The sequence below is a fragment of the Protopterus annectens genome, chromosome 8.part1, assembly GCF_019279795.1.
Source record: "Protopterus annectens isolate FY-2018-M chromosome 8.part1, PAN1.0, whole genome shotgun sequence".
Lineage (NCBI taxonomy): Eukaryota > Metazoa > Chordata > Ceratodontiformes > Protopteridae > Protopterus > Protopterus annectens.
The window spans coordinates 112,320,315-112,344,085 of record NC_056742.1 but is presented as its reverse complement, the minus strand read 5'-3'; the positions used below and the strand labels follow the sequence as shown (position 1 = coordinate 112,344,085).

General features: G+C 45.5%; 1 protein-coding gene across 1 annotated transcript in view; it reads right to left on the bottom strand.

The window, feature by feature from the left end:
* LOC122810226 (AFG3-like protein 1) overlaps positions 1–23,771 on the bottom strand; it is a 1,103,851-nt gene that overhangs the window by 1,025,469 nt on the left and 54,611 nt on the right. The window contains exon 2 of the mRNA XM_044081735.1: positions 8,750–8,837. Coding sequence (XP_043937670.1) covers positions 8,750–8,837 — 88 coding nt within the window. The remainder of the gene's footprint in view (positions 1–8,749; positions 8,838–23,771) is intronic.

Below are 23,771 nucleotides of genomic sequence, written 5' to 3'. Positions count from 1 at the left end.
CTTGTAACAGTTGTATGACATAGGCCAAATCCTTTATTATTTTTGTCTTGTTGTCCGCTTGTATTAGGCAGTCGTCCAGGTATGGGTAGATCTGAATTCCCTGAAGTCTGCAATGTGCAATTACTGATGCCAGGCATTTCGTGAATACTCTGGGCGCAGTAGATAAGCCAAAGGGCAATGCTGAGAATTGATAATGCTCTGATCCTGCAAGAAATCTGAGGTGTCTTCTGCAATCTGGTCGTATAGGGACGTGCAGGTATGCCTCCTTGAGATCTAGAGTCACCAGCCAAGACTCCTTGCCCAACATGGGAAGAAGTTGCTGTAGGGTCAGCATCTTGAATTTTGGTACAATGAGATATGTGTTTAGTGCGGACAAGTCGAGAATAGGCCTCCATTGAGTTTCTTTTCTTGGTACAAGGAATAGTCTGGAGTAAAATCCTTGGCCTTGTTCCATAGATGGTACCCTTTCTATTGCTCTCATCCTTAGTAAGTTGAAGATTTGTTTTAGAGCCTCTGGCTTCTGGCTTGGTGGAAGGTTTGGCATTCCTCTCTTTTTTGGTAAAGTGTGGAAGTGAAACCTGTAGCCTTTGTCTATTGTTTGTAATGTCCATTTGTCTCCTGTAATGCAATGCCAGTTTTTTGAAAATAAAGCTAACTTTCCGCCCAAGGGTGCTTCCAGTTGCTCCCTGGTAGGCGGAGTCAGAGCCAAGTCATTGTGTCTGTCCTGTGGAAGTGGTTGTAGTCGCAGCTGTGGCGGTACTCCTCTGGTTGGCAGGTTGCCACTGACGACCCCTGTAGGCACCCCTAGATTGACCTCTGCCTCTTGGGCGTCTATTTCTGCCTCTCTGTGCCCTGGAGGTGTCTGGAAAGGACCAATTTTTTGAAGGCCAGTTTCTGCTGAACCTCGGAGGTTGGACCTGCAGAAAATCCTTGACTGTTTGCACAGATTTAGCTTTTTCTTCCACTTTCTTTAGAATCTCCTGTGCAGGGGAGCCAAATAAACTTTGTTTCTCCATAGGGGCATCTAGGAGTTTAGACTTGACATGGTCTGGCAAGGATTGCTCTTTTAGCCAGGCATGCCTTCGAATCACTGCTCCAGTCATAGCTGATCTAAATGAAGCCTCCAGTGCATCATAGCCACATTTTAAGAAATGATTACTGACCTGCTGATAGTTGTGCACCAAATCCTGAAGGGACTTACGGTCTAAAGGTTCAGGAGAGGAAAGCTTTTTATTCAGCTGATCTAACAAACATTCCTGGTACTGTATCATATGGAATTGACAGTTTAAAGCCCTGGCAGAAAGAGTAGCAGATGTATAAACCTTTTTACCCCATCTCTCTAATGCTCTTGACTCTCTTTCAGAGGGTAGGGGGTTTTTGGCAGTGGCAGCTGCAATGCCCTTTGGGCCCTGAGAAATAGTTTCTGGGTCTGCAGCATGGGCTTTATACAAGTGGAAGTGAGAATCCGGGACCCTGTAATATCTGTCAGGTTTGGCAGGGGCCGGGGGAAGAGAATCAGGGGCAGAACTGGCATCATTGTATGCATCATCAACAACTGATAGTACAGGTGGTATGGCTAAAGGCCTATGCTGTGGCAAGTGTAAAAAAGTCCTTAGCCTTTTCCTGGAATCAGAAAAATCCTGACCCTGCCATTGAAAGTGTTCCCTCATTAAGTGTAAAGTTTCCCCAAAGGAAAATTCTTCTGGGGGGGGAGGCAGAAGGAATTGAGTCTTCTGCATCCGAATCCTCATAAGGTGAGTATGGTCCTTCCTGATGGTCTGATAAATCTGATCCATCCGAGGAATAATCAGAGGAGAGAGGTTCAGGGGGTTCAGTCCTAGGCCTTTTGTCAGGAGGAGGTTGTGAGGCCCTGTCTGGGTGAGGTTGGGATCCCCTAATCAGAGATATAAGGTCCTCAGCAAGGCTGAGAATCTGAGAACTTGAGGAGGGTCTCTGAGAGGAAGCTTTTGTTGGTAAGGCCTTGGAAATTTTAGCTGCTTTAGCCCTGGAGAAGGACTTAATAGACATGGAAGCAGGGGGGTCTAGCTGCCCCACGTGCAGGAGTAGAGATGTCCAACGGAATGGTGTCGGACAATTCTTGTGCACCTGCTTCTTCGGTAGGAATTTCTGTAGCCGACTCAGCCGGGGCCTCTCTGGCCTCGGTTGTCGGAGGCATGTTTTCAGCAGAAGGAAGAACCGAGGACTCGGTTTCAGCCGAAACCGAGACACTCGCGGCAGGCCTAACCGTGGTTTCAGCCGAAACCGCGGGCCGTGAGCTTCGGTCCTTTTCCTTGCGTTTTTTGGCTAAATGTGTAGTCGGAGTCTCCGACGGCATTTTATATGCAAAAGCGGGACCAAAAAACTCTTCTGCAAACTCCGACCGACGTCTAAGCGTCCGTCGGTTGAAGGAAGCACAGGCTAAACAAGCTGATACGTCGTGGTCTGGGCCTAAGCAAGGAAGGCAGTAAGAGTGGAAATCCTTATGAGGTATTTGTTTCCCACAAGTTAAACAATTATTTACTTTGTCTGACATCGGCTGAGGCAAGAAAGAGTCCCCAACGGGGTACTTAGCTTTTTTAGAAGTCTTCGGTAGCGGAAATCTCTGGATCTGACCGACCGGCACTTGCGAACAGCTTCTGCTTCGGGCACCGCGCGGCAAGAAAGACTGGGGAAAATGGCGTCGGCTGATGCCTTTATACCCCAGAAGCTATAACGTCGGGTGAAGTGCGACATCAGCCGAGGCCAGACCCAGACTTTGGAATCTGGCCGACCGAAGGGCTGCCTGAGGCAGGACAACCCATATGTTATGACTGCAGATGCATCCTTGAAGGACATCTGGTAATGATCGGCCCCTAGCCAGAAGTGCAGATGTCTCCTGGACTGCCTGTCTATCTTGATACGGTAGTAGGCATCCTGGAGACCTACCAAACACATCCAGTCACCTTTGTGTAGGAATGGCAGAATAGACTGAGCAGTAACCATCCGGAACTTTGACTTCTTTACTGACAGACTGACCTCGCTGACATCCAAAACTGTAAGCAGGTCCCCCATCTTCTATGGCACTAAAAAAATGTGAGAATAAGTACTGGACCCTCTTTGTCCTGCTGGGACCTTTTGAATGGCACTTTTTAGAAGTTGCTGAACTTCTTTGAAGGCCAACTCCCTCTGACTGGGTGGAACATCAGGGAGAAAACTTCTTATGTGAGGGAGCCCCGAAAAGGGAATGAAATAGTCGTTGGAAACACCCACTGATTGGAGGTTATATCTGTCCAGGCTAGCGGGCATAGAGAAAGACTACCCCCTGATGGCCTCCAGGGCAGAGCAGTCTGGCAAAACTTCAGGAGTGCTGTGGGGGCTGCACAGAAAAAGGTTCCCTGGAGCCCTGATTTTGTGGACCTCCCCTGCCTCGGGGGCAGCGACGACCATTGAACCCTCTTCCCCCCACCTCTGGAAGAGGAATCATCAGGAACATCTTGAAAGGAGGACTGTGTCTTGTGGAACCACAATTTCCTAGTTCCCCGTTGGATCTTGGAGAAAGACCTCTGAGGGCAGAAAGCTCGACTCTGACCGCAGACAAAGTCTTCCCTTTCAGCTCCCTATGGGTCAAAGAATACTTTACTGAATGTTCAAACATCAGAACCATCAAAGGGGGCGTTTGTAAAAGATGTCTTGAAGGGCTCCGTAAACCCACATAAGTGTAACGAGGCATGATGCCTAAAAGTGATGCCAGTACCTGCTGCGCGAGAGGTAACTTCTACAGCATTGCAAATTAACCTCATTGAGGAGTTCGCCAGGGAAGTCAGAGTGGATAGCTTGGGAGACACTGTTTTAATGGCCTCCACTAGGGAAGTGGTGAGTTCTTGGACCAAATCCCTTTGGAGGCAGATAAAATGTGCCAAATAGTTAACCTCTCTCAGACCGAAAGTTGCTGAGGTATACACACGCTTCCCAAAGCAGTCCAGCACCCAAGACTCTCTGTTCAGAGGATGGACCGTGGAGCTCTGCTCAGCCAGCTCCTCCTTAGTGGCGGCGGCCACCACAATGGCATCAACTGGGACACCCTTGTTCCAGAAAACATGGTCTGTAGGAGGACTAAGAAATTTGTCCGCATGCTTGGGGACTGGCGCCATCATGTCAGGTTGCTTTCACTCCCTGCTGGCAATTAAATCCTCCAACTTGTAAGCAGGGGGAAGACACCCAGGAGGTAGACAGGCCCATCCCAAAGGCCTTCAGAAACATGGACTCCTCTGAAGGTGGGGGTAGGGGAGACCATGTGTCCTTTTGTTTTAAAATTTCAAGGACGTCCCCAAAGGAGACAGTCGGGTGGAAATCTGGGGGACCCGTCTTCTTTAAGGTCGGTTTCCTCAGTGTGGGACTCTAAGGGGGAGTCCAAGTGCCTCCTCTTGCACTTTCTCTTACAACGTACCTCCTTGGTGAGGGGCTCCGGGGAGAACTAGGAAAAGCAGGGGACTCCCAGAGGTGAGGAAACCCCCTGAAGGCTCGAATTGGAGGGCTGACCCTGGAGAGATTGAGAGGCCTCACCAGCCATCTTACAGAGAGGCAGGGAGGAACCGGAAGTGGCAGCCAAGGAAACTCCAAACCTGGAGAAGCTCCCCTCTACCACCCTGAAGGCCAAGAGGCTGGAAGCAGGTCCATCCCCCACATCAGAGGGAGAAGTCCCCCAGAGAGGAGGAAGGTGCCCAGAAACAGCACCATGACCTCAGATGATATCAGCTCAGAACTGTCAAAGGCCAAAGCGCTGAGGGGAAGGGACCGGTGTGAAAAGATAGGACCAGATCTCCCCCCTGCACCAGAATGGGGCTCATCCCACTTTGAGGGAAGGGCAGCAGAGTAAGCCAGGGACCCCGATGGAGTCGAGAAGGAGGGGATGCGTGACCTCACCGGAACCTGGGTGCAGGCATCCCAGTCCCTAGGTTCTGAAGCCACCGGGGTTGGAAGAGGAGAGTGAGAAGTTGGGAGGGGCGAAGACACCTCACCGGATAGGCCAGAAAAGCTAAGAACCCCAACTCTATTTGGGTCTTGAGGAAGCTACTCATCATTCTGCCCATATCCAAAGGTAAAAGGCTCCTTGAAGAACTGGAGGAGGCATAAGAGTGGTTGGACGTTGTGGAAGATCTTCCTGACCTGCTATAACATTCCGGGGTGCAGCTTCGATGTCTTAGAGTCAATTGTAAAACTTGTTTGGAGATAGGCGTGACTACCTCCTTAATAACAATGATCGTATCCGAAGATCCTGTCTTACCCAAAGGCCTGGCCAACTCAGCAGCCGGATCCAATGAACCATTCGATCAGAGGCCGACATAGTCTTTGTCGGATATGTGGGCCTCTGATCCGAAGAGGCACTCAATCCGAGGGGCAGCTCCATGGCTCTAGACTCCTATGGCCTTGGATCACAGGCAGATCGGGCTGGGATCAGAACTGGGGTCCTGGGATCCAGTCACAGTCACAGTTTCCTGGTGAGAACAGGCTGAACGGAAGGGGACTTCCTCTTCGGATTGGAAGAAGCCGCCTTCCCTGGGAAGACAAAAGACCCTTCCATGGGCTATCCCCTTGTTTGGTGTAGCAGTCAGACAAGGCCCTGGGGTTGAATGCAGCACGAATGTCGCATTCCACCTCCAGGTGCAGAGCGCCCTCAGAATGCAGGCATTCCTTGTGCGAGTCGGAATTAGGCATCTTCCGACCACACGAGGAGCATTTCTTAAAGCCAGTGTTATCTGCCATACCTAATTCACGCACACAAATTAACCAAAGGGAAAAAGCAGCCCTAATGGCCAAGAGAAAAAGGGTGCCAAAAAGCCACACACTCAAAAACTAACACTAAACTAAGCTGGGGAGGGAGGTAAACAGATAAAACTATTATAAACACCCACACTAGATAAACTACTGCTAAGTTAACAACACTAATCAACACCAGAAAAAACTTGGAAAGAAAGCACTCATCTGCTAGAGCCAAAGGAAAGCATCTGCACTGAATGCACGGCAAACGAGACCTGGGAATACAGGGCAGCAGGTCGGATCCTACACCCTGTTGTGATGAATATGACAGGGATAACATCAGATTAACAGTAACAGTGTTAAAGTATGTATGGAAAGTTTTAAGTATATTGAAGGTTTTACAGTATGTGAAATTTACATTTTGATATTAGAGGTTTTGCTTACATAGTTTTTTTATTCATGCAGTCTACTTTGTTATTTTATCAACTTTTTAGTGCGAGTTTGTATATATTTTTATAAATGCAACACGGGGGTTGATCTATTGTACATACTTGGCAGCTTTAGGTTTTTTTAAGCTAAGAAGAATTTGTTACTTTGTTTCCGAGGAAATTCCTGTCCAATCGGAACAAAAGCACTTAAACTCTAAATTTATAGTGTGCTGTGACTTAGCTGGTCAGCATTTTCTGTTTTACTGAAGTTTATGAGTAAGCCTGTTCTTAGTGTGTTTGGTTACTAGTTTTCATTACAACAGGGATCCCCTGCCAAGGGCAGCCTGACATCTGGTCAGTACACCAAACCCTTTAGGTTGCTTTAAGGTAAGCCATACGTTACACATACGCTCTTCTCGTAGCATAGGGCATAAAGGTGATGTCTGGAAGTACCATCCTCGAGCACAAATAGAAAAACCAGTCCAAGGAGTAGAGAGGTAATCAGTAAATCCAGAAGAGCAATGGAAGGGGGGATGGATGGAGAGGAGTGAATTCTGCAACAGTGAACAGAAGGACATCTACAGTTATGGCAAGATTTTATACAACGGTCTTATGTCCTTCCATTTCACGGTTGCAGTATTCATTACAATAGGGATAGTGCCAAAGCTCAGGAAGGAGAGAGGGAAGAGGGAGGACAAGCAGAGCTCTCCAAGGAGCCATGAAGGATTGCCCTAGCAAAATCAGCTCTAGCTCTGTAAATTACATCCAACCTGCAGTGCTTGGTAAATGTATGCATGAAAGTCCAGGTAGCTGCCTCAAGAAAAGAATTAGTATCCAGACTCTTGAAAAAGCACCAGAAGAAGCCACGGCTCTAGTAGAATGAGCCTTAACAGAAGGAGAAATGCTCTTACCAAGAAAGGGATAACAAAATGAAATGGCTTTAGAAATCCAAGAAGAAAGTTTGCTTGGACACAGCCAATCCTAAGGGCCTCGGATGAAAGGAAACAAAGAGGTAATCAGATTTAAATAAGTTTTAGTCTTATCCAAATACAATCTGAGTTGTCTATGAACATCTAACTTGTGCAGTGCCTTCTCACTGGCAGATAGTGGAGAAGGGAAAAAAGTGAACAAATGAGTAACCTGGTTAACAGATGACTCATAAAATGGGCATAAAAAAAAAACACCAAAAAAGGAGAACAAGCCATAAGGGCTTGAAACTCACACACCCATCTGGCAGAAGTAAAGGCTAACAAAAGTACAGTCTTCCAAGGGCAATGTTGCAAGGAAGCGCAGGCCACAGGCTCAAAAGAAGCAGAGGTCAATTTTTCTAAAACAAAATTAAGATCTCAGGGAGGAGGAATAAGCTTCCTGGGATGCTTTATATGAAGAATGCCTTTAAGGAATTGTTTAGCTTCAAATCTAGAAGCTAAAGGTGGTGATAAAGGCAGACAAGCAGAAATAACTGATAAGTGGGCCTTAACAGGAGAACAGGTCAACCCAGCATTGAGCAGTTCACACAGATAAGACAGAACCAAAGGAATATCCACAGAAAGTGAATCCAGGTTACGAGAAAGACACCAAACAGAAAACATCTTCCATTTGGATAAGTAGGATTTCCTAGTGGTGCGTTTCCTGGCCTCCTGCAGGACCCTATGCATGTCCTCAGAAAACAGGTGTCTTATTAAGAATCAAAATCCTATCACTCACAGTGTCAGTTGAACAGTGGACAGGTGGAGACAGATGAGAGATCCCTTGTCTTGTGCGAGTAGGTCTACCCTGTGAGGTAACTTGTGATGACTGCCCTTGGCTAAATGCAGACGAAGAGGGAACTAATGCTGTCTCGGCCAAAGGAACTCACCAAAAAGATTTTGGGAACATCCTCCTGAATTCTGAACAGGATTGTGGAATGAGTGGAAGGGGAGGAAAGCCATAAAAAACATCACCCTTCAAGAAAAAGACAGGGCATCCACCTTCCAAACCAATAACCAGTACCCAAGTACACCTAGCTACCAACCATCATCTGCCTTCATTAATGACTTCAGACACAGCATCACTGGCAAGGTCTAAAACTCATTTAGCCAGTTTTCACTGAAGTTACCAGTCAGTTTTGCTAATAGCCAGTTGGTGCATCACCACATCAGGTATAACTTTTTCAGTTTAGGATAACTTTAGTAGTAAGGCTGGGACCTGATGAAAGGGGGTGAGCTACACCCACTGGATTTTGTTAGACTGGCTATCATAAAAGCAGTGGAAAGGAGTGTTAATAAACTGTATGGGGCAAAGAATCACTTTCAACAACAACACACGGAAAGCACCGTACAATCTAAATTATTCACAGATCCTGTTAATCTTAGCTGTTTTGACAAGTATTATACAACTCACTTTTTAAATACTATTCTGTAAGCAAATGCTAAAAAATACCAAAAATGTCCAAGTTTTATAGAAGGAACTTACTCATCTGCCATGCCAGTCAAGGTGCTGGGGAAAATTAAACACACAGGACTGTGTCAATGCTTTGCACAAAAGCCTTGGCAGCCCTCATATTTTAATCAGAAAATCCTATTTAAACTCTGTCTGAGACATACCTTTAGGAGGCTTGGAACACAGTCGTTGGTAGAAAGATACCAGTTTCAATTCAGGATGAAACTCCCAGGCATCAAATGTTCTGAAATACTGGGGACAAGAAAAAAAAAAAAAAAAAACTCTTTCAGCCTTTGTGCAATAAAAAAGCAAACTATACACAAATAGTTTTTTTTTTACTTTTATGTTAACTTACATTTCAGCTTCTAAATGTAAACTACAACTAAAGGAAAGCTGCACATTTACCATAGAGTCGATGGTTCCATTCTCATTACCATTAGGCCTTAGCCCAGCTGAGAAAACTTCACCAGACTAGCAAGCCCTTCCTCTTTTTTCCACACAAAACTGTGCTGCTAAGGAACTCACGCCAGGTATCTGAATTCCACACAAGGCAAGGCAGAAATGAAACTGCAAGTGCAATGCAACAGTAACGTCACAGGATGTTAGGCCTTGCGAAGGAGGGTGTTGGTCCAGATCTATTTCTGCATTGAACATATAACGTTCATATGTGAGACTGGAGTTCCATTTTCTTTATTAACAGGAGTAAGTCCCAGCCTAAACCGCTTCGGTGGAGCTTTATAAAAGGATGTGCTGAAGAATGGCAATACCAAACGATGACCTGGATCACATCCAGTTTGTGGTATCTTGCAAAAGTATTTTCAATACTCACATAGCAGCTAAACAAATATCAACAGATGCATTTCTGACAAACTGTGCAGCAACCACGGTTTAAACTGAAGGTAACATGGCAACCTATAGCAAAGATCGGTAATATTTTTCATAGCAAAACCTTACACAAATAACCATTTAAGCAGCAATCGTCTAAGGTGTCAGAGAGGAAGCAGATCTTTTTTGGATGGTCTCAAGTGGCAGACACCTTTAAAGGACTACTTATTAGCATCAAAGAATAAACCAGAAGATTTAATGGCAGATAAGCAAAAATAGCAGAAACATGTACTTTAACAACAGCTTAGGACAATATGAAAAGTAAGAGGACCAGTGACAGATGAGTTTGGGTGTCGTTATCTGATATAGCACCGATAGGAGAACCTCATCCATTTGGCTGTATAAGATTTTCGGGTGCTGGGTTTCTTCCCCCCCAAGCATACACTGTTATTAGAAGAAAAACACCTGGAAAGGATTAGCACTAAATCATCCATACTGCCAGATTCAGTGTCTTCAGACTGGTGTAAATGACAGACCTTCTCTGTCCTGAAAATGAAGATCCACCTGCTAAGGTAGCATCAGTGGCTTCTATCTCTAGTCATGCTAAGTAATAGGGAGGAACCACTAATGTCTGGGGCCAGAAGACAGCTTGCAAAACCATGCCAGGTTCATCCTCCCGAATCTTTTGCACTACTCAGGGAACGACAGGTAAGGCAGGAAACGCACAAAGAAATATCCCTGTTCAAGGGAAGGAGAAAGCACCTTGCCATCCAGGCCTCTTTCTGTGGATCCTGGTGCAACTTTTATCAAGTTATCCATTTTCTAGAGAAGCAGAAAGGTCCCTTTCTGGCATACCTTCTGAACCAAGTCTGGGAACAATTCCCTTTTCAAAATCTATTCATTGGGGTCCACGTAGGCCCTGTTTAGACTGTCTGCCAGGCAGCTGTATTGGGCTATAAACACTCAAATCCTGCCTTCTGTGCCAACTGCCACACTTGCATGGTTAATCTGAATAGCATATAAAAGTCAGCACAGCCTTGTTTATGTACCAAATGATGTCCTGGTTGTCCGCTGTGCCTGAATACTTTGATGACTATGAGCATTGACAACGTTATCTTTATTACTGTGCATCTTTCACATCCATTTGTCCCAGATACCCTGCACTTATTGGGCCCCACTGGTGCTGTCTGACACCCAGAATTAGTTCCTGCAGACCCAGTTCCAAACTGAAAGGGGCTCTAGTGTTGAACCAGATGCTGTCTGTCTACCACATGAGCTCTTTCTTCAGACAAGGATTAAGTGGAATGTTTGCTTGTAGACAATGGAAATGACACCAATGGTTGTTTAGAAAAAAAGAAGTTTTGTACTCACCATAACATTCCATCTGAGCAGTTATACTTCATTTTTCTGCAACCTGTAGGTATACGGATCCATATCGGACCCAAGCCGGCAACTTTTTTCTAGCATCTGCTCCAAGCTCCAAGCTCCGAGCTCCTCCCCTTAGCCATAATGCCCTTCCCATCTTCCCTCAGATAGAGTTTGCTGCAACTAACAATATATATGCAACTCAACCAAATAACCAACCTGAAAACAGGATACGGTCTGGGTGATGGGAGGGAGGGAATGTTGCAGAAAAATGAAGTATAACTACTCAGACGGAACGTTATGGTGAGTACATAACTTCTTTATCTGAAGTAGTTAACTTCATTTTATCTGCAACCTGTGGGACAGAGTCCCCAGCTACTCTGATCCTGGGAGGCCCTTATGGAAGGATATTCCTGAGCACTGCAGAGCCAAAGGATGCTCTACCCCTCGAAATCAGATCCAATTTGTAATGGGAAATGAAGGTATGTGAATTGGCCCATGTCGCTGCTGCACAAATATCATCCAAAGGTACCCTGGACCAAAAAGCAGAAGTCGCCATGGACCTGGTAGAGTGAGCCTTAACTATACCAGGAGGAGATAAACCTTTTGCTTTGTATGCAAGTGAAATGCAAAGAGTGATCCATCTGGCTAAAGAAACTTTAGAAATTCCTTTTCCAGAGCATTTATGGGGAAAGCTAACAAACAATTGGTCAGTCTTGCGGAAAGACTTCGTTCTATGAAGATAAAAACGAAGTTATCTATGAACATCCAACAAATGGAGTTTGTATTCACCTTTATTTTGAAAGTTGGGAAAGAAAACTGGCAGATTAATGGACTGGTTTAGGTTTGCTTCAGATGCCACTTTAGGTAAGAAGGAAGGATTAGTACAGAGGGAAACCCTATCCTTATGGAAGACCAAATACGGAGGCACGGCAGACAGAGCTTGAAGCTCAGAAACTCTCCTAGCCGATGTGATGGTGACTAGGAAAGCTGTCTTCCAGGACAAAAATTTTTAAGTCCACCGAAGCTGCGGGTTCAAAAGGAGGGGCTACCAATGCCTGTAAAACAAACATAAGGTCTCAAGGAGGTACAGAATCCTTGACAGGGGGCCGTAGCAGAAACGTACCTTTAAGAAAAGCCTTACACAGCCTAGAGGAGGCCAAGGCCATGTTGTCTTCACCAACGTGAAAACAGGAAATGGCTGCCAATTGTACTTTCACTGTGGAGGAACTAGCTCCTTGCTGAAAGATACCAGACAGGAAGTCCAACACTGCTGGAACAGGAGCTGTAAAGGGATCCATTTCTCTCTGTGAAGCCCAAATGGAAAAGCGCTTCCATTTACTGCAATATAGTTTCCTAGTGGAGTCTTTAAGAGAGGCCACTAGAATAGATTTTACCTGGGATGAAAGACCAGGAGTCCTGGCAATTAACGGAACTGGAGCAACCAAGCTGTTAGCTTGAGGCTGCCCAGATCGGGTGGATGTGTCCCCGACAAATGGGAAATTAGATCCGGGCAGGGATTCAGAACCCACGGGGGAGCTAACAGATGAGACCAAAGGAATGGGAACCAAACCTGACAAGTCCAGAACGGGACAATGAGGATCATTTTGCACCGTAGTTGGAAAGCTTTCTGAAGAAACTTCGGAATGAGAGGTAAAGGTGGATAAGCATATAGAAGCCCGGGGGGCCAAACATGGACTAGAGTGTCTCTGGGGACTTGCCCTGGTGAGGGAATCAGAGCAAAGAACTCACTGCACTTCGTGTTGGAAGGAGATGCGAAGAGATCGCAGCAAGGCTGACCCCATGCCAGGAAAATCTCCTCCGCTACTGACCGTTTCAGAGACCACTCGTAAGGTATCAGAATGGCCCGGTTCAATCTGTCCGCTAAAATGCTGGAGCGCCCCGGGATGTGCGTTGCTATCAGACACCGACCGGTGGAAATCGCCCATTCCCACACTCTCATGGCCTCGCGACATAGAGGGTAGGATGTGGTTCCCCCCTGCTTGTTGATATACCAGATGACTGACATGTTGTCTGACTGAATTGCAATCAATCCGAGAGGCGAGCTGCGACCAACATAGCATCAACTGGGGCTCCTTTCGACCAGGGTTGTCTATCAGGAGGAGGAGATAAAACCTTGTCAGGACGTTTGCGGATGGGCTCTACAGTGTCAGGCTCCTTCCATGCCCTCTTGGTGATGAGGTCTATCAAGGGGTCTGCTGGTGGGGACACCCAGGAAGTAGATGGGCCCGTGCCAAAGGCTTCCAGGAACACTGACTCATCCCCAGAAGGTTTTGGGACTCAACAATCTCCCCTCTGGCGGAGGATTTCCATAATTTCTCTGAAGGAGAAGTCTTCGGGAGGTGACCTGGGGGAACCTTCTCCTTCATCTAAGTCAGGGTCAGTGGTGAGGGACTCGGGGGAGTCCAAGTGCCTCCTTTTGCACTTGTGCTTGCAGTGGCCCTCTTCAGTGGGACTTTCAGAAGGGGATCTGCGAGCCGCAGGGGTTTCCTCGGGGGAAAAGACCTGGGGATCCTCTGGCACAGGCTGTCCCTGAGACAGGATGAAGGGAGTAGTCGCCAGATCCAGGGGGGCCTGGGTGGTATCCGAGGGAATGGGCTGGGGTCTCAATCCCTGGGAGAGAACCCTCTCCACCACTTCGAAGGCCGAGGGAGAAGTCCTCCCTGGATCCGAAGTGGGGACCGGAGCCGAAGACAGGGTAGCCTGAGGTCCGAGGGAATGGGTTGGGTCCGAAAGAGTTGGAGCCGAAGAATCCATTCCCCTGGGTCCAACTACCTGTCCATGACTCAGAGTCACTCGGATCCGAACAAGTCAGATCTGAAGAACTCAAGGTAACAGCCGGAGTCGAGGTTGGAGGAACCGTCGGCGCCGAACTACCAGCTCCGAAGAACCTCGGATTCAAGAGCCCTGAAGCACGGATCGGGGAAGGGAGATGGGGCGGAAAAGAGGCATGGAGGTCGCCCCTCCAGAGGGAGAGGGACCTGGCAAGACTCCCATCTGAATTTGGGTCTGAAGAAATCTCCACATCATCTTGTCCATATCCATGTCCGATAGGCTCTGAGTCGACCTCAAAGAGGCCACTAACTCGGATCTGGCTGGTCTGCGCAGAAGGGTGGAGGGCCTCGGGTCCAAATGTTCCAACGGCTATGGTGAGAAATGCGGTGACCGGAGCTGAGAAGAAACAGGTTTCATGGTCTTGGATGGAGGGCTGAGAAAGAGCTCCCTGTCTGGGGATCTCTTGTGATGCTCGTCTTTCTTTTCCTCCCTTTCTTCTCTGCGTCTTTCCTTTTCCTTCTCTTTTTCATTATCTTTGTCAGACTCGCTGACTGAAGATCTGTCCTTAGAGGACCCATCCCCAAACAAAGAGGGAGGTCGAGTCCCTGTCTGGAGAGGTGCACAAGCGACCGAGGCAGAATCCAGCATGGCAACAGGGAGAAGGCCTTTGGTAACTAGCTTGCCCTTACGATCCCTATGGGCCCTAGGGTTGAAGCCTAAACAGACAGCACACTGGGTGGATAAATGTGCCACTCCTACACATATTACACAAAGAGTGTGACCATCAGCAGGGGAAAGCTTATGGCCACACTCTGTACATTTTTTTAACATAGGCTTTGGCTGGTCAGCCACAGTCCTGCACTCAAAGGTAAAGGTACTACCTTCCCAACAAAAAAACACACACACACAGGTAGGGGAAGGGCAGTCCTGACTACTAATCTAATACAAAAAACTTTTTTTTTTCTTCAACACCAACGACCAATGCGTTACTATAGACGGGGAGGAAGGGTAATCCTAAACAAGCATACTTAGATATAATTAAAAGTTTCCACTTACTATCCCTTTTTAGCTCAGAGCAAAGGAGACCACGATGCACACTACTGGCGTGGCAAACGAGATCTGGGGGAAGATAGGAGATGGTAGTGCATTGTGGGTAAGGGGAGGAGCTTGGAGCAGATGCTAGAAAAAAGTTGCCGGCTCGGATCTGATACGGCTCCGTATACCCACAGGTTGCAGATAAAATGAAGTTAACTACTTCAGACCAAGAATTCACTCATGACAAGCTTGGTGAGGGGAATCATCAAAAAACAAGAAGTCACGTAACCCAGAAGCCTAAGTAATTCCCTGACACTCTTATTCAGGAACTGGGACATGAAAGCCCTATCTTCTATAGAGTCCAAGTCTACTCCAAGGAAGGTAACCAGAGTACTTGGAATGAGGTGGAAGGTTTTTGAAGATTTAAGAAAAAATCTTCCCTCTGAAAGCAGTCCATTGTAATTGGATTGACTTGTTGATCTCTTGAAATAAGAGGGCTTAGATCAAACCATGGCAGGGATAAATCTACACATTCTTTGTCTTGCAATAAGCAATTACTACTACCAGGCATTTGGTAAACACCCTGGGTGCAGCTGACAAGCCAAAGGGCAAGGCACAGAACTGGTAATGGAATCTCCCACCTCAAAATGCAGGAACTGCTGTCCCTGGGCTATGGGATTGTAAAGGCATCCTTCAAATACAGGATTAAACAACTCCAAGGTTCAAAGGTAGTAGTCGTTCCGAATGTCAGCATTCAAACTTTTAGTACTACTAGGAATTTCTTTAAAACTGGCAAATCTAGCATGGGACTTCAAGGTCCTCCTTTTCTTGGAAAAAAAACAAACATTGTTGGTCCCTCTTTTCTTTTGGTACCAACTCTATGGAACCCTGCTTTAACAAATTTTCTGTGTGAGCAAAAGTCACCATTAACTCCATTTTAAGGATCTTGCCCCGTATCTTCTCTATTGTCTCCTTCTACTGATCCAGGATGGTCTTCTGATATTTGAGCATGTGAATCTGGCAGTTAAGAGCCCTCACAGCTAGGACAGCGAAGGTGCAAGTTTTCACTAAACCTAGTTCAGCTTCTTGCTCTCCCTGTCATTTGGTAAGGGGGTTACTGGTAGAAATCCCACAGGGTCCCTTGCTAGGATCTAGGGACACTAGTGCTGGATCTGCAACAAGATTATAAAAAAGCTTATAAGACTCAAAGACCTTGTAGAAGCAAATCAGGCTTCCTAGGAGAGAAGGGTTCTCAATCAGGCTGCATGGATAAGCCATGGAATACATCATCCAGGATTTCAAGGAATAATAGATGGCCAGGGCCTATGTTTCAGGCAGGTCCAGAAACTGTCTATACTCGACCTGGGGCAAAGAGAATGCCCTGGCCTTCCAACTGAAGGATTCTATCATTTTATGGCAGGTATTCCCAAAAGAAAGGTATTAAAGTAGTGAGGATGAGGCCAGAGTGCCCTCAGACACGGAATCCATAATTGAAGGCAGATGAGAGCTTGTCTACAGAACCTAGTTCCTCCTCACATACACTACACAGGCAACAGGGTGGAGTGGTCCATAGTCATCATTTGCACAGGTGCCAAGAACACAATGAGATGTTGCTGACCATGTAACTGGAGGCAAGGACTGTGGTCTTGTGTCAAGAGGTACTCTGCACCATACACCATGTTCCTTGATCGATAGGGACAAAATCGCAGTACAAGACCAAAGGTAGAGATTGTTTGCGATGCAGAGCCCTTGCCCAATGTCCGCTGGTGCCAATGGAAAGGCTGGCACAATGGAACCAAGACTGTGATGGGTGCTCCCGAGTGAAAGTGATCTGGAGCCACTGTGAAGATTTAATGTTGCAGAATTAGAGGTCCCCTTTGACAGGGGTGTTACCATGCTATTAGAAATAAGCCTGTATGGAGTTCAATGTTGAAGTGTTCTGTCCCTGGAGGTTATCAGCTGTCTCCACTCATGACATGGAACAGTAGACGGAGATACTCAGATCTTTGGGCTACATTCCTTGTGATTGCTTCCTAGTATGACCATTCAATGCGCATGCCCACCCCAAAGGCAACTGTGTTGGAAGGGCAGTGATGTGGAAGATAGCAAGCACCATAACGAAGGTGGATATTAAAAAAAATGCATCACCATAGCCCTCATGAGGCACAGCACTGCATCAAGAATGAACCTCATGGACTGCCCAAGGTGCCAGCAGTACTGGGCAACATTCTCATCGAGACCACAAGCTACAGCAACTATCTCCATAACTGAGTCTTACTGTTGTCTACTTATATTAGAGGCCAGTATATTTGACAGCACCAGAAACCCCTGCTAGGCTACAATAGTTAAGTATACCTAAATGTTAATGCTCTCAGTTTTGGGTAGGTATGGTGAGCACTTGTGCTGTAAAGCCTGTAGTTCAAGAGTAAGTGAGGCTATATCACCATGATTAATAGTAAGTGCAGGTCTACCAAAAGGTAAAAAAAGACAGTGTTGCCTGCATTTCATCTGGCTATGAAAGTGTCTGAACACACACAAACCCCCCCCCTGCAAAGTGCCATAAATCGAACTGTTTTCTTGGACAACATACACGTTACCACAGTAGTAGCTTGGCCTGTGAATACATAAAGCAAAACAAGTGAATCTGAATATCCATACTAAAGAAACCCTGTGTTACACAGGCCAAAAACAGTGGTACAGCACATGCAGATACGAAACAGATGCATAACTTCTAGTATAAGAGTCTCCTCATTCTGATATATTTACCCTATCCTCCTCCTATAGACATATTCCTACAACTATATCTATCTCTCCCTGCAATCTCCTGCAGCTTTATCCCTCTACTTAACTACTTCTACCCCTAGAGCTAGATTTGCTCACCAAAACTGGTAAATACTACCTAATCCTTCTACTCCTACAGCTATACTTGCTCAACAAAACTTGTAAATACTACACAATCCTTCTACTCCCATAACTATACCTGCTCAACAAAACATGTAACTATTGTAAATATTGAGCAATAATTTCTCTCTCTAATACTTTCACTCAAAGCTCTACCACTATTTCTCCTTCCTACAACCTTAACTATCTTTTAGGAATCTCTAAGAATTACTGCTATACTATGCAAATGTAATAACCGTAACTTAATGTAAAAAAAAAAACAAAATTTTAATCAATTTCAGTATGAATTGTACTCTCATACTATCCTATATTCCTTGAAATCGTATTCTGCAAACTGTTTAATGCTTTCTAAATTCTTGATTGTGTTGAAATCCTGTATGCAATATTTTTTTCTGCATTTTCGGAGCTTTTCTCCCTGGGCCTCCACTGAAAATGGGCCATGTTGACCCAGTGGACTTCCCCGGTAATCAAACAGGAATAAATAAATTCAAACTGGAATAACCTTACTGCAATTCCTGTGTGCCTGCACACATATCTATTAGAAACATATACACTGGTATATGTGGTCTGTTTACACCATGAAGGTGTTTGCTGCTGCTTTATACACATTCAGCATAGTTAGAAACCTGGTTTAACTTCCCATGATACACACAAGGGCAGGCCACACCAAAAACCTGCACCTGACCTTCATCACCTCCATGCAGGGACACTAGATCCTCCCCAATCATTTAGGTTTGCAGTAACAGATGCCCCTTCCAGTGGCCGACCTCCATGGCATTATGCTCCATGCCTGCTTGAAAGCCTATCTGATCAGATCAGTGATACGCCTCAGATACGGAGCATGTACGACTCTGCTTGCCCACAGCACTGATGTCTCCCAGCAGTGATTACACAGTGGTTGCTGTGCACCTCCTGTCACCAACAGATGGTACGCACAAGTCCTGAGTGACTACAGCAGGATGACATTTTCAGGTCAGCTGAATCTGTCTAATCTCTACCATTCACCCTTGCTTAAGGGCATGACAGCACCTATGGAAATATGAGACACGGCTGTATGCTAGTAGCTTCAGGAGTCATCAGACTACCCAATTACAAACTGTGGGTTGTCACAGGTATTTTCAGCATTAAAGTTTGGACAAGGAATAGAAACTACTCCTTGTTGCAATTTCCAGGCTTGTAAATGTGAGATCTGTAATTATTAGACTAAGAAAAAAAAAGTCTAAAAATACAGGACAATAGCAAACACCAAACATTCTGTTCTCCTTCAAGTCCCCCCCCCCCAAGAGGAAAACCTCCTGCACCTCTGATGTGGCAGGCAAGCACCACATGCTCCCTGATCTTATAATATACTCACTGCAAGACTGGCATACCTCAGGAAAAAGGACAGCGATAGTGATATTGGAATTAGTATATGTAAATCCAAATTTTCATTCGCAAGTCCCTCTGTTCTGAGACTCACAGCAATGATACTCTGAATATGAAACTGGTAACAACAGAAACTCTGTAAGTGCCACTGATGTGCTATGCTATGGACAGTGCAGCACTGCAAATATCATCGCAGACTAGTGGTAGGGTTACAGTGTGCGCATATCAAGTGGGGTGGCTGCCACACACAGATATACATTGAAGGATATAACAATTCACAGAATATGTATTCTTACACCTGTGTCTTAAGGGATACCTATAAACTGCCCCTACGTTTCAGTGAATCATATGGCAGACATGATAAACAGCTATGTTGCACTGCGCTTGATATACATGTATCATGGCTGCACTACATTGTGCTGCTCATGATTCAGAATTTCCATTTCCAGTGTGAATCACAGGCCACCATCTTGTTTCACATAATCTTCATGGCAATGGCCGTTCCTCCTTAACGCTCCACACAGAAGGCCTGCCTGACCTTCTAAGGTATGCAGAACCATACATCATGGAGTTAATGTTGTGACCCAGTGTGGGTCCACTTCATAAGGATAAATAACTGGTATGACCTAGTTTAGCATATGAGCAATACTGCCTATGTCCCCTGGACTAGTGAGCAATGCAGATAAATTTGGTAGCTGCTAGCATACCCTTCTTGCAGAACAGCCACATAAATATGCCCTGCACTGGGAAGCATGCCCTTCCGGCAGAACAGCCACATAAATATGCCCTGCACTGGGAAGCAGAAGTTATAATGGGACACCCACATATCTGTCACGGATTGTCTCAAGCTGTAACTGTGTATTAATAAAACCTACTTCCTCAGACAGCTACCAAGTGTCTGTCGTTAAGTGATGGTACTGTTGTATACTGTGAGGTAATGCATAGTTGTTCAGCTGTGAGGCTATGGGTACCAAGTCAGGCCTTTGCTGTGCTAAATTACGTCTTCGTTGTAAGACAGAGGACTACATTTCCATGCTTCTCTTAACAGTACATGTGGTGCTGTGGAGTCAGGCCTTTGCTGTGCTAAATTACGTCTTCGTTTTAAGACAGAGGACTACATTTCCATGCTTCTCTTAACAGTACATGTGGTGCTGTGGATACATTTCCAGGCTTCGACTGTCATGAATACATGTGAAGTATAATTTAAAAAGAAACTCTCTCACCTACACCTGTGCCTGAAGCTGTTTTGTCCTTTTTGTCTTTTAACAAGGGCAAAGAGAGGCCAACATGCTGGCTGCCAGTGGAGGCAACAAAGACTTAGCATAGCAGGGCTAGATTCCACGTTAACTACTCACTTGTACTACATTAACTGTACCAAATGTAAAACACGTCCACTTACTTCACCCTTCCCACTATTCTTCTCTGCTGCAGATCATAATAATGCCATGTCACAAGCAAGTCAAATGTTGTCAGCCCCTGCTCCCACCTGTGGCAGCAGCTGGGATGGGTATGAGAGCTGGGAGAGCTTTGCCAAGAGAACCAGGGTCCTGGTATATTTACATCTTGCTCAATGCGACAGGAGGCAGTTAGCAGTGCAATAGCACAACAGCACATTTGGTAACTGCTACCATGCCTTTCCTTAAGCATACTGCAGATGCACTCAACTGGCAGCCCATTGCAATGGAACCACAAGAGGAAGGTGTGGCCACTGCTAAATACCACCCTGTCCCAAACTACTATTTGATCGGTCACAATGACAAGAGGAGCCCAAAACACAACCATCTCATGGGTCAATGACATCCTACTGGCCAGTCAGCAGGTACACTGCTCATCTGTCTGTTCAAACCTTAACAGTGAACATACTCATGACAACCCACTGTTTGTAACGGCTTTACCTTCATCCTACTGTGCCTTAATCCAAACTTTTCTGCAATGTCTACTGCACCCCATCACCATTTGTTCCCCCACCATTTATCTCTGTCCACACCATGCCTCCCACTGTTTATATTTGCATATCTGCCCATTTGTCTGCACTCCTTTATGGTTATATGCTCCTACTACCTACCCCGCATCCTATTACAGTGCCAGTCATCTACTCGTTACAAACACGGCACCTATTCAAAGAATAAAAAAAAATTTAAAAATTAGTGCCTTGCTTTTCTTTCAAGCTTCCCTTCAGAGTACTCCTCTGATATTTATGCTTCCCATTTCCTACAATCTTGTACTCCTTTTTCCTTTAAGGAAACCAGTGCGTGTCCAGATGAATGGACATAAGACAGCAGGTTATTACACAGTGGAACTGGCCAAATGTCTGCTCCAGCACACACCAACTTGCTCTACCTGCTGAACCTAATCTCAAGAGGTTCGCAATACCTGATGCATGGCCAAAAATCACATATGCATTGGAAAAAGGAAGAGACTTTGACACAACATGCTGTCCAGGCTGTAATGGGAGGGGCGGAAATGTAGATTAAGGTTAAGGATACGGGGGGGGGGGTGACATGGCTGGAGGCTAGAAGGAAATGTTTCATACTAGACTTAAGAAGCACTTCAAAAGAAGGAGACAAGGCTCTGGAGACAAGGCTCTGGAATGTACTGTGCGAAGTAGTAGTACAAATCTGTATGGCAGTTAACAATGAAAAAAAAAAAACAACAAAAGGACATGCACAGGGCTAGTTGCAACATTCATAATGACCTGAGAGACTATCATCATCTTTTGTTATCACTGCCACATTCTCACCCACATGGAGTATCTGCTTATAGATACAGATGGATAGATATACATGCATTATGATGTTACTCAGTATTCTCAGGATATGCCTTCACTACTTCCCCTTAAAAGGGAGGGTCACTGGCTCAAGTGATCCACACACACACACACACACACACACACACACACACACACACACACACACAAATAAACTAAAATAAAGGCAGCTCACCAGCAGTGCACTACGTAGCACAGGGAGCCCCATTAGATCCTCCCAAGATGATTATACAGATGATGAGACACACGTTTACCTCACTTACTTGGGCAGGGAGTAAACCCAAGATGACTTGGGAGGACATTACTTCCCGCTTGGAGATGTGGGGGGGGGGGCTTCCTCCCCAGTATTAAAATATATACTAAGGCTGCCAGACTAACATTACTCTGCAGAATGATCTCCCCTTTCTACAACGTATGTTGGAAGAACAAGATGGTACACCTACGGGGGGGGGGGGGGGGTGAAGTAACATACACAAGTTGATCAGGATAAGAGGGAATGTCCATATAATATTCCACTGAGACAATGATCTGGTTAACTTCAATAACCCTCATCAGGATGTCTGTCACTGGGGAGTTTAACTTCAATCACCATTACACCCACAATCACAAGCGTTTGAGAGACACTCTCTTATTGGGAACAGTTACTGGAGGATAGCAAGCAGTGATCTGGGACACGCTTCTAAAGAGGATTGAGAAATCAGAATAAAGAATAGTTCCGACTCCTCAGGGAGCTGAAACTACTTAACATTGCTATAGTCCCCAAAACTGACTGGCCAAGATGGACTGAGTGGTGGATCAGAGCAAGAAATGTGCATCCATCTGCAGGTATCTTTCTGGCATCGTACAAACATAATAAAATAACAAGCCAGAATAAAAACTTTATCTTTGGCAAGTGAGGTTAAATGCATGCTATCCACCCAGTCTTAATGACAGGGAAGACTACTGATTTTCTTAAAAAGAAAGGGTTAAAGCACTAATTCAGTGTCATGTGAATTCCCTATATAGTGTGTGTGTGTGTTTGTGTGTGTGTGTGTGTAACTGCATTAATCAGTCTGAAGTCTTATGAGTTAAGATGAAAGCGCTCACTCATTTTTGGTGTTTAATGAATTCTCAGTTGGTCTTTATTCTGGGTTGTTATTTGATTTTTGTCATTTAGTTCGGTATCAACTGATTTTTATTTATGATTGTACAAAATATAGAGACAGTACCTAAAACCCATCTTACGAACGGATACATATTATTATATACAAGTCCACTTGGGGGTTTCTAACCGCATGCAAGTATGGTCGAGGTTGAAACGGTTCCCAAATTATGCAACCAGATCAAGAAATTTTTTAGGCTGGCAATGTCTTTTCAAGTATTTTTATACACCAGTTAAGCTGACTGCCATACATCTTATGGTGCCTTCCAGATGTTGGAGATGTCATGTGAAAGAGAGACTGACATGAAAACATTTTTTGGGTATGTGTCAATCTGGCTTCCTTAAAGGGCATGATGCAAGAGACCTGTATTAAGACATGATCTGATAAAATGGCATCAATAGAGCACTTACTTTTTATTGGTGTTAATCAGTTTAACGCAAGTACAGGTGGGGAAAAGGATCTGCTACAACTAATCATACTTGTTGTTCTCCAAGGTCGTGGTCCTAAGGAGGACTGTTGTAGTCCTGAGGAGGACTGTTGTAGTGTTACCCTGGTGGTCCGGATAAGGACCCTTGTGTGTATACATCTGGGTCCTAGTGTGGGTCCAACAGGTGTTATAAGCCTTAGGTGTACCCTAGATATCGTCCCCTTGTTAAACAAGGCCGGGGAATGCCATGAGGTCCCTGTGGGTCCTTATCAGAACCTGTGTCGTCCTAAGAAGGACTAGTGTGCCCCCTTGATGATCAAGGCCGGGCCCTGGTGTGAGATCTCACTGGGTCCTCAGAAGGACTAGCTAGACCTGTGGGATGAAAAGTACAAGTAGGTGACCCAGATCCAGTTCCAGAACTACCACAAAGTAGACCTTATTACCTGACTGATTGGATAGCTACAAAAACAATAAAATACATTAAAAACACAAAACAAAGTACACATATAGAGCCCCAGATTAGCGAGCTCTAGGTTTGCAAGGTGATCCCTGAAATAAGACGA